This window comes from Talpa europaea (genome assembly GCF_964194135.1).
Source record: "Talpa europaea genome assembly, chromosome: 11".
Classification (NCBI taxonomy): Eukaryota; Metazoa; Chordata; class Mammalia; order Eulipotyphla; family Talpidae; genus Talpa; species Talpa europaea.
The window spans coordinates 92,959,974-92,971,615 of record NC_140078.1 but is presented as its reverse complement, the minus strand read 5'-3'; the positions used below and the strand labels follow the sequence as shown (position 1 = coordinate 92,971,615).

At 45.3% G+C, this 11,642-nt stretch overlaps 1 protein-coding gene across 5 annotated transcripts in view; it reads right to left on the bottom strand.

Annotated features, from left to right (window-relative positions):
* Window positions 1-5,676: 5,676 nt before the first annotated feature.
* ANKRD28 (ankyrin repeat domain 28) overlaps window positions 5,677-11,642 on the bottom strand; it is a gene marked incomplete at both ends in the record, with an annotated part of 134,087 nt that continues 128,121 nt past the window's right edge. For all 5 annotated transcript variants that reach the window (XM_084247920.1, XM_084247921.1, XM_084247918.1 and 2 more), the window contains 3 exons: window positions 5,677-5,963; window positions 10,326-10,417; window positions 11,329-11,411. In XM_084247920.1, the coding sequence (XP_084104046.1) occupies window positions 5,677-5,963; window positions 10,326-10,417; window positions 11,329-11,411 (462 nt within the window). The remainder of the gene's footprint in view (window positions 5,964-10,325; window positions 10,418-11,328; window positions 11,412-11,642) is intronic.

Genomic DNA, 11,642 nt, shown 5'->3' with positions numbered 1-11,642 from the left:
AGAGCAGGCGCAAGGACCAAAGCACACTGCTGAGGGGAGCAGCGGGCGGCAGGAGAGGTCTGCGCGCCACGTGGGACCCTCCTTCAGTGGCCGGGGAGCAGCCAGGGATCGAACAAGCGCTGCAGAGGCTGTGGGCAGCTTCGCAACCCAGCGCTCAACTGCTGCGCCACCGGGGAGGCCCAGCTTCAGGTTATTCTGGATGCGCCTCGAGGACAGTTTCTCCGGCTCACGGCTTCGCCCCTGGGGTGGCTCCAGTCTGTGAAACAGAACGTCCTCAAGAAATGTTTGCTGAGTGGCTCCAGGGTCCTTGAAGGTGAAAATGCAGGTGGTTTTTTTTTCTTTTCTTTCCAAGTGTAGAGAAGGGGACGGAGAAATAGTTGAAGATTAAATTACTGGCTTTTCAAGCGGAAGAAATGACCCTTCAGTGTGTTTCAGTTCTAAGGGCGAAGACCCACGGCCTGGCAGAGGCAGGAGGGAGCCGGCCGTGCGGAGAGGAGGCTCGAGGTGGGGGCCGGGTACTGGGCCCGGGGTGACTCAGAGGGTTTCACCCTCGGGCATCTCTGTCTTCGGGGGGCTCCGAGCCGCGTGTGACTCTGTCTTCCGCTCAGGCGCTGTCTGAAGGGCGGGTCCCAGGAGACACAGGAGGGCCCCGAGCCGCACGGTGGCGGGGCTTGAGGTGGCACTGGCGTCCTTCTGTCCTTGGCTGGGTGTGGCACTTGCTCTTCCAGGGGACTCTGCACAAACAGGGGAGAACTTTCCAGGTCAAAACGTCTTTGCCACCTACAGCAGGAGCAGCACAGAGCAGGAGGTGCGGGCAGAGCAGAGCACTCGCTCCGCCCGGGGACACATGGCCGATGACTCGGGCCGAGGGTGTCGTGGTCACTGGGTCCAGCGATGCCTCCTCGGTAGGCCCGATCCACCCGGCCGGCTCGCCGAGGGGTGAGGCTCGGCCATCGGGTTTGCTTCGCTCCATAGCCTGAGCAGATGGGCACAGAGGCCGACACCGTGGGGGCGGTCAGGCTTGCCTCGCGTGTGCCGCCGTCACCCCCACGGGCCTGTGGGCTCGTGCTGGCCGAGCGCGGGAGGAAGCCCGTGGCAAGCAGCCACCGGCCAGAACGCCAGCTCGAAGCCTGGGGGCCCACCCGGAGGCTTGGATAGACACTTGAGGCTGAGATTTGGGGTAACACCAGCGGCTGAAGCGTAAGTGAAGTGATTCTCATTGGGTCCACGAGCAGGGGGAGTTTTGTTACTTTCTAGTGCTCGGTGCTCGGAGGCAGCACAGCTCCTGGCGCCTAGGAGGTCGTCACCTCGTAACCACCGCCGTCGTGTTGATGTCTCTTCTCACGGCGGGTCCTGGAAGACAGACCGGGCTTGGCAAATTGGGAGGGCAAAGATCCCGGCTCTCTTGGTAGGTGGGGAAGAGCAATGGCCGTGAAATGACGCCATCTGATGGCCACCAAGGCCCGCCCAGGGGCGCTGGACAGCTCTCTTGGGCCCCGGCCGCGTCCCCGGCCAGCTTGCTGCGGCGCTGGGTTTCCAGTACGCGCAACCTCGCCTGGTGCTTGGAGACGCCCCGGACTTTGGCCGGTACCAGCATCAGACCACCCTGGCCAGCTGAGCCCGCTTAGCTGTTCTTACCTTTGTTACCTCATCTCTAACAATGAGCATCTGTGGCTCTCTCTTGGTTGAGGTTTAGAAACGCCAAGAGGTGGGGCCTCCCAGGTGGCGCAGTGGTTGAGCGCTGGGCTGTGAAGCTGCCCGCAGCCTCCGCGGCGCTGGTTCGATCCCCGGCTGCTCCCCGGCCACCGGTGGAGGGTCCCACATGGCGTGCAGACCTCTCCTGCCGCCCGCTGCTCCCCTCAGCAGTGTACTTCGGTCCTTCTGCCTGCTCTGCTCCCCGCTCTGGCTCTGGTGAATTCTCTCACCCTCCCGCGCTTCTGACTGTACCCAGTGCATGTATAAATAAATAAATAAAAATAAATCTTTAAAAAAAAAGAAATGCTAAGCGTTGACACGTCATCCCTCTCCCCTCCCACTTTGAAGAACTGATTTTCTTCTGTTCGCCTAGGATGTTATTAGTCACTTTTCTACTTGTTCCAATTATATTTGTGCCTTAAGCTGCAGCCTCAATGCTCCCTGTCACGAAGCCTGTCTGGTCTTCGCTTCTGAAGTGATCGAGTTGCTCTGACTCTTCTGAGCTTCCTCTCTACCTCAAGGGCATGTTTACACTCTTCCTTACACACCTTCCCATGATGAAATTTTTTTTAAAGATTTATTTATGCATACAAGAGCTGGGGTACAGGCCAGAGGTGTGGGGGGTGAGAGGATTCACCAGAGACAGAGTGGGGAGCAGAACAGGCAGACGGACCGAAGACACTGCTGAGGGGAGCAGCGGGCGAGTCAGGAGGGGTCTGCCTCGCCATATGGGTAGCTCCCTGGCTGGCCAGGGACTGAACTCACGCCGCAGAGGCTGCAGATAGCTTCGTAGGTTGCATCTTACCCCCTTGCACCACCAGGGAGGGCCCCCGCCCCATGATGAAATTTTAAGCTAAAGGACAAGACCCCAATTTCTTGGCCCGCTTTCTGCCCATCCTCACCCCAGTATATAGTAGCAAGCAATAAAATACTTTTTGAATAAATACATTAGTCATTGATGTTTTAGAAGGTGAAAACTAGTCAGAAATGAACACTATGCATTTTAAGACGAGATTTGTATGTAATGAAAACATGACACGTGATTTATTGCATTAAAAAACTTTATTTCATTTAAAAGTCCAATATAAGCCAAATTAAACCCCAAATTAACAGCTCTACTTAGAGATCTCCTGAACTAAATGGCACGGTTTGAGTTGAATGTCTTGTTTGCTAAAGGAGGTCATTTGCTATCACCACCGTTTCTCCCAACATAGTTCTCGCGCAGAAGCTGGTATAATACACGCCAGATACTGCAGGTGTCATCTTTCATGCAGAGGTTAAAAAAGCAAACAGACTTTCTATTCTGTGTGAGAATAAAAACCACTACAGAGCAGGGCCTGATGCTTTGGACATACAAGGTGTAACTATAAAGGACTTAACTCCACGTACCTCCTCCAGCACTACTAGCGCTGTTCCCATCCTATTTGGGACAGTCCTTTGGGATTTTGCCTCATTAGGTACAAACCTGAAGTGCTGGCTCAAAGTGGGGGCCATCACAAAGCAATGAAACAGTTTTCCTGCTGGACGGGCAATCGGGGGGAAAAAACACCGCCTTACAAATATTTTCAGAAATAGCATCATTTGCATAAAGTGCTGGCTATGTAATTTCTGGCATGTATCGGGACAAATCGAAAACAGCCTATCACTTTATAGTTACACCTCGGATTTCACCAGATGTGGCAGATCTAACCGTGTCTGAATGAGTCCTTCTGGAAATCACTTCAGCAGACGCGGCAAACAGCCTGTAAAGAGAAGGCATGGCAGGGGGTGCGAGGGTCATCCTTCCAACGTTCTCTGTTGTCTTGGAGGACAGAACCGGCCCAAGGACAGAAGTTATCGAGAAGGAAGCTTCCACGCCAGCTAAGGAAGACCTTTCTAACAGAGCTGCTCAACTGAATGGACTGCTTGGTGAGGTAGAGTCACTGGAAGTGTTCAAGGTGGAAAGGTCACCCTTGTAGAAGGGACTCCTGCATTTGTTAAGGTTAGACTGGATGAACCTCAGGTCTCTTTCAATTCTGAGATTCTAGAAAATTCCCTCAGGGAATTCAGAAGAGAATTCCTAAAAGGAAAGAGAAAGCACACATATGTATACTTTTAGAATCCTCTTTTGAGTTTTTGTTTTTTTTTTTTTCAAAAGGTACAATAGAAAATGTAGTCCGCGGTCTGTAAAATGCATACTCCCTTCCGCCTCCTACTAATTAGGAAGGGGCACTATGACTTCTTTATATCATAAAGAGATGGAGTGTTAACATTTATAATTTCTGTAAATATTTTAGAAAAAATGCTCAAAATCTAGTAGTCAATGCCCTAGAAACTTTATAGATTTTTTTTTTAGGTGATAAGCACAGATACAAATACATTATTCATTAAATACAACTCACATCTGTGTTTTATTATACTCTAAAATATACAGGAATCTTGATGTACTGAAAGAGTGCAAGTAAATACAGTTTTCAAGCAGTCACTATTTCTATGTACATGCTCATTAATTCTTCAAAAAAAACCCCACAAAATTATCAAATTGATCAAAATACTGTTCTGTGTTTTCACACTTTATATTCAGAAAAACCAGCTGATAATTTACAATGTCATAAAGTTTCCAGTTTCACAATACAAAAAAGGATAAAATGAAATTGGGTGTTTTGTGAAAATTAATGGAACTTTACTCAGACCTGTAAGACCCGACCCCCGACACAGGTGCAATCATTCTCACTGGGAGAGTGACAGTTACAGTAAAAGCAGACCCATACCGTTATTTAGAAACCCCTAGCCAGCAGCCTCTTCTGCTATGTGAAAGGCAACCTTCCCATCCCGCAGGCAATTGTTTTTCTTCCCAAAAGTAACACGTTCCATATATGCTACTTAAATGTGAATAGGGCCTAAAGGCTTAGTCTAGTAAATCCTGCCCGGAATACAGAAATGCCTTCCAAGAGCTCTGATGATGTTAACTTAGGACTAACAAGGGATTTTTTCTTTGTGATTTTTCACTGAAAAAACGACAACCTCCAATCCATTGTGGAGGCGCAAAAGTAACCTAAGTGACAAAGGTTTGCCCCAAAGCGGTGAGGCTGGAAATGCCATTCCCCAGGACCAGTTAGCTGCGACAGGGTGAAAACAGCCTACTTTTTTTATCTCATTAAATTTTCTTCTAGGAAATTCCTTTACAATTCCCAACAAAAATAGTTTAATTTTAAACCTAAACCATTCAAAACTGGGCAACAATAGCCCAACCCCAACCTAGCTCATGTCTACACCACCAGTATTTTCACCCTGACTGCACCCAGTCAACTGGTTTTGATTCTAATATTATAAAAATTGGAATTTTTAAATTTTTATGTAAAAGAAAAAAATGTAAAAATACGTCTGCTTTCTCTCATGGTTTAATACAGTATTAGAAGGCTTTCAGATGTTTTCTTTAAAAAAATCATTTAAAACCAAATCTCCACTTCATTGTCAAATATTTCAGTTTGGTTTCAATAATGTCTTATTTCATCTACTCCAGTTTCCACAAAATGGCATTCTATAAAAACCTCTTAAGTCATTTGGTCCTTTGGCAATTTGCTGCACACATAATGCCTACTGTACCAAACTTTTATTGCCCTTAAATTTAGTTGGAGTTTTATTGATAAAATTCAAATCTAGTGTCCTTATCTCTTTACAATAATAGTGTTGCTTGTGTAAGCAGATTAGGGTGCACAGTGTCCCAAATTATTCCTGGCACTGCAAAATCAAACAATTCTACAAAGCAATTTGACATCAAAGTGTTTTCCTCTGGTCAAGTCTATTTCAAGATTCTAGAAGTTCCTTTTGCAAAACTTGCCTTTAAAATGCTTCTTCTTAATGTCATCACTTTTATATTCCTCACTCTTGTGATCTTTCTTCTTAGGCTGAATCTGTGCGTCACTAAGAAAGCGCCTTCCTCCTGAAACAGCCCCGTGTGAGGCCTCACGTCAGCTCGCCCCGCGCAGGCCGGGCCCCGCCTCAGTAGGTCTCGGAGTCGGAGTCATTCAACTCGTCCACATCGGTGTACAGGTAGTCCTGCTCCCCGCCGATGTTGTTGAAGCTGCAGTAGGAGCTGGGTTCACTCCTCATGATGGGCAGGGCTTCAAAGCTGACTGTTTTTGAGGTGTTCGTGTAGCGGTTAATGGCATTGAATGTCAGGGATGATAAAGGGCTGCTCGAGGAGACAGGCATCATGGTGGCCAGGATGAGAGCGAGGCAATCAGCTACGTCCTTATTGGGTGCACAGGCCAGAGCTGGGGTGTAGCCTGGAATCAAAGACAAAATTAAAAAAATGAACGTCCCAAACTCATTTCACAAATAAAAGGCTTTCAACGTGAGACATACTTTAAATTACTTGGCTCCTAATAAATTGATTTAATTTGAATGTTTCCAGTAAGTAGGAAAAAAGTCACAGGATGTGGGGGGAAAGGAGACCTCACAGACTATATTACAGAAGAGGAAACAGAGGCCCGGAACTGGATGATTTCCCCAAGAGCTCGCGACTGACGGGTAAGCCAGGCCAACATGAACACCATCTGAACTCAGAGCGGACACAGGACGAGACGAAGGGGATAAAAGCTGGCCAGTCTCCCTTCAAATGGAGAAGAGAGACTTAGCACTTTTCTGTGGTTATAATACATGCTGAGGAATCTAAACATGTAGATTCATGAATGAGTCACTGAGAAGGTGCTCAGAAGACGTAGGCTGCCTGATACTTGGGTATCCATTAACTTTTCTTTTAGGATCACAGTCCACTGAAGAAAAAACAGAGTAGGTGGGTGAACTCTAAAATACCCAAGTCAAAATAAATGTTTCCTTTGCAGCTGTTCCTTTAAGCTGAAGACGAAGGCATCATAAAGTACCAGCACAGCAAACTGAGGAAAGAAACACCTTGGTGCCTCTGGTAAGGACCAGTCTTGAGGACAGAATGGGAAAGATGTGCAGATGCACCATGTGCTGTCAAGTTCAGGCTATACCGCACAAACGTTAAAAAAAATAGGTGACGCATTCTGTTTTAATCCATGTGGAGCCAAAAGGTATTTAGCAGCAAATGTCTTAAAGTTTTAGCCCCCAGTTTCATTTGTTGTTACGCATCTAAGTATGGCTTTCCTCCAGTGCTGTATTTACTCATGGTTTGGTCTATACACACACACGTACATGTACATTTTAAAAAAGTCAGGTTTTCTTAAAGCAGCTGACTGATTTATCTCAAAACAAGCATGAAGAGAACATTATACGGATCAAGTACTAGTTATACCCCTTTCTCTTCCAGATTTATTTATGCATACAAGAGCTGGGGTACAGGCCAGAGACGGCGGGGGGGTGGGGTGAGAGGATTCACCAGAGACAGAGTGGGGAACAGAACAGGCAGAATGACTGAAACACATGGCTGAGGGGAGCAGCAGGCGAGACAGGAGAGGTCTGTTTCGCCATGTAGGTTGCTCCCTGGCCAGCCAGGAATTGAACTCGTGCTGCAGAGGCTGTGGATTGCTTCACAGTGCAGTGCTTAACCCCATGTGCCACCAGGGAGGCCCCAAAGGGAACTGTTTTGACCCATGTGGTAATTACTTCTGTGCTCTCCTCTCTAACTTGTATTCATCAACACTACAGGCCTAGAGAATGTTATTTACATTTGGCTTCTTTTATCTGAGACTCACCATGCTGTTTTATGCAACCGCAGTTATTTTTACTATGTGTTGTACCATGGTCTAGTATTTGTTTCCATTTCTATATATTTTTATCCATGCTGTATTTGCCTTGAGAAAGAAAAAAAGTTTCCTTCATAAATTTCTTTTCCCTGGACCTCCTTGGTGGCGCAGGCAATTGAGCGCAGCACTGTGAAGATGTGAGAAGCCTCTGCAGTGCTGGTTCGATGCCCGCTAGGCAGGGAGATGCCCACATGGTGGGGCAGACCTCTCCTGTCTCGCCCGCAGCTCCCCTCAGCGGTGTATTTCAGTTGTCTGCCTGTTCTGCTCCAGGCTTGTCTCTGGTGAATCCTCTCACCCTCCCGCATCTGGCCTATGCCCTGGTTCTTATATATATAAATAAATCTTTAAAAAAATTTTTTCTCTCCCCCCCCCCCAAGATCAGAGACTAATGTCAGGAGCGGCTAAAGAGTATGCATAGTTCTAATTAACCCCTATTTGCTTAAAGTGATTAGAAGAGTGCTTCACCACTGACTCCTCCTAAGAGGCTCTTCCTTGCCAAGGTGCCTGTTGTGATGCTGATGGCGGGCAGGGCAACCCAGCAGAGGTGACAGGTCATGGTGCATTGGCTGAGACCAGAGAAGAATATCTCAAGTATTTTCTAGTTCACCTGGGACTGAAAATAGGCTTCTCTCCCTTGCGTGGAGTTGGTATGTTGAAAAGCAAATGCAAGAGAAGCGAAGCGCTTGAAGACAAGGATCTATGTAATCCTTCCCAGGCAAGTGTAATGTATTTTGTTTCCTCTAGAAAGCCCACAGAAATATTACTTAACCACATTCCTGGAGTGAATACATAGGCACAGAATATACTAGACCCTTTATATACTATTGTCTCTCCTTCGACTACAGAGCCTAATCATCAGCCGCAGTTACTAAACATTCTAAACTTCTACACTTCCACTTAAGGATCCAGATACATAAACCTGAATATTAGCTGTTAAACTAAGGTCTCAAAATATGGCCATTTTGGACTCCTCATTTTAATCTATATAGTAGCTGCATTTCTTGAAATGTAATTTACCAATAAGTTTCTTTCACAGCTAGTTCAGTCTAAACTCGTTCTACTGGGTGATGTTCAATTATTACTACTTCTTTGGATTTCCTGACTACATCACTGTGAGTTCCAAATCTCTATGTCCAACTTCGATGTTGGTTTTGGGCTCCAGATCCCTAAATACAAATACTGACTGGGAGTTTCCACTGAATCTTCCTCATGATTTTAACTCTGCTCTTCTGCTGGCATTTCCACACGGCTCACCGAGTCTCAGTAAGTCCCATTGTGAGCTGTCCAGAAAAATCTGTCTTCCATCCCTACCATATCTAACTTAATTCTGGGTAGCATTTTCTTTTACCTGTTAACTTTTCCTATTTCACTCTTGTTTGTCCATTTGGACAGACTAGCTGCTATCCTACTGCCTAGACTCCTCACCACTAGATCTAAAACTGTGGCCTAACTGAACATTTACACTCCTTTGTGTTCTCTCTAAACATGCCCCTTTACTTAGAATATTTGCTCCCCACTTTCTACTTGTCCTTTGGGTTAGAGCTTACTTTTTGGGGACCAGGAAGGACTTCTCTGTTCCTTCAAAAGAGTCTGAACACTCATCACATTCTACGTTTACGCCAGTTGAGCTATTTCAAGTGCACTTGTTTCCACTCAAGGGAGTAGCCTGTCTTACTACAGAACCACTTCTGAACCTGGCACAGTGCTTAGCACACTCACCGGACAAGTACTTCCTGAGCCCGCTATGCCCAGCAGTCTTCTAAGCACTTTGAATGAATCTGGGTTCAAGTGTAGTGAACAAAGATTCCCTGTCTTGTGGAGACTATATTCATTCTAGTGAGTGAGCTACACCAACCTGATTTAGAAAAAAGTAAATTACATACAATATGCTAAAAATAAGTCTTATGGGGAGGGGGGGAATAGATTAGGTTTTCAAGGACTGTGGTGGGAATAAGCAGCAGTACCACCATGGAAGGTCCTGTAGGCCATCCTAAGTAGTACCACAGTGGAGATTTAGAAGCTTAGTTTTGTATTTTAAAAGGGTCCAGGCCAGGGTGCTAGGAGCAGAGGAGAAAAAGTGGGCACTTTTGGAGAAAGAGCAAAAATACATGCTGATGGAGTGTAGAGATGTTGGGTATGCGAGCGTCAAGGACGACTCTTGTCCTGAGCACGTGTAAGGATGGGACTGTCATGTCATCAGCCAAGATCATGAAGACTAGGAGAGCGGGGTGGGGGGGTGCAGAGGGGAGAGAGGATCAGCAGTTTAGTTCTGGACATGTAGTTTTTGACAATACCACATCAATGTTTATTTAATAATCTATAAATATGGAGATTGTAAGAGGCCTGGCATACACTTAGGAATTTGCAATGTAAGTAATATTTACGGAGCAAGGGAAGGGATGAGAGCACCTAGAAGTATGTGAAAAAAGGGGAAATAAAGAACCAAGAATAGTCCTCAAACACTATTATTAAAAGTTTGGGGAGAAGAGAACAAAACTTTGCAAAAGAAAGTGAACAATGTTTACATCCTAATGGGAATGATCTGCATTTCCTATAAAAACTGTATTATGGGAACTAAAAGGCAAGAAGTGCTAAAATGATGGCCTCAAGGAAGCAAAGGGGACAGGTTTCTATTGTATAAGTGGGGAGATTAGCTTTAGACAAAAACCTAGCACTGAAGGGCCTTGACAAGTGTTTTCTGACATACTATTTTTAGCACAAAGACATTCTTAGGTTCCTTTTGGATGAACTTTTCCAATTTCTCTTGTCCTCTGTCCCTTTTCCAACAAAGTAAATGCCATTCAATATTAAACGTTAGCTTTGCTCTGATCAATACAAAGAGCCCAGCTTACGTCAAATCTGGGCCGACCGAAAGAGAGACACTGCTAGCTAAGGAAGGGGAACAGGGAAGCTACTTACCGTTTTCATCCACCGCAAGCACACTTGCTCCTTTCCCCAGAAGCTCCTGAACCACCATTGTTAGCCCATTTCGGGCAGCAACATGCAGAGGTCTGGGGAAGAAAAATGATCTATGTACATGTGCGTGTGCTCTCTCTCCCCCTCTCCTTTCAATTCTGATTGTTAAAGAACATTTCTGCTAAGTTGTGAAGACCCAGGGATACAAAAAGGTGGGGAGTGGGGGACAGGAGAGCAGTGTGTGGTACTTACACACTCTCAAGCGGTGTAAGCGTGCATCAACTTAGCATTATTAGGTCCTGTCAGCCAATTCCTGCTTTCACCAAACCCTTTGTTAGTTTGCACTCTTACATTTTCTAAGTAGTGAAGCTGGCCAACAAACAGAATGAACTGAAGACAGTAAATTGCAATGGTAAAAATTCCACTAGGCTTTGAAGACAGTTTACAGGTCCCATGGTTAGTTTTTTAATCCTCAAGGGAATCGAGTGATACAGGAAGGGAACAAGTTTTAGAAGATTTTTCTCTTCACTAAGTCTCAAAGCAGAATAGCAAATAGAAATTGGGAGAAGACACCGGGATATGGTCTAAGAGCTACTCAGCAGTCACTGGGAGGCTCACAGCTCACAGTAAGAACTCGATTCTTTCCACAGTCTCTTTAGCTTACAGACACACATCGAAAGCTCATTATCTCATTTATTACCAGTATCAAAGAATGTATTGTTCCAGCTGGTTTCCACAAAACAGTATTACTTTTGATAAAATTATAGATAACTGGATCAAGAAATGATATATTACTTCCAGTACTAAAGTTTTGGTTCAAAAACTCTTAATATATCTATTAATTATGACTTTAGAAATGGGTTTAGTCAATTATAAAAATTGTTCACTTTTTAACTGCTTTTGTGACTAAGATCGGTTCCAATGACCCCTTATTAAGAAAAAGCCCCATTAATCAGTTTTATAATTATGGGTCACAAGGTTTACAGTAGACACTGAAAGTACTCACGTTTGCAAGGCTGCATTGGTTGCATTGATGAGGTTTCTATCTGTTATCTTTTCCAGTATTAACAAGGCACTAGTTTCATGACCCTAAAATCATGGCAAATAACTCTTTAAAAAATGCACACCATTATAGTTAAGTGAATACACTCAAGACACCCCAACCCTAGTCCATACAACAGCTCCACATCACTGTTCATGTCATGACTGCTCTGGGCTAATGCTTAAATATTTGTCCAAACGTGTTGTCGGTGGCGGGGACAATAATTTGAGATAGTAAAGACAGGTGGGAATTATGTGATTTGTTTTTAAGAAACCTGA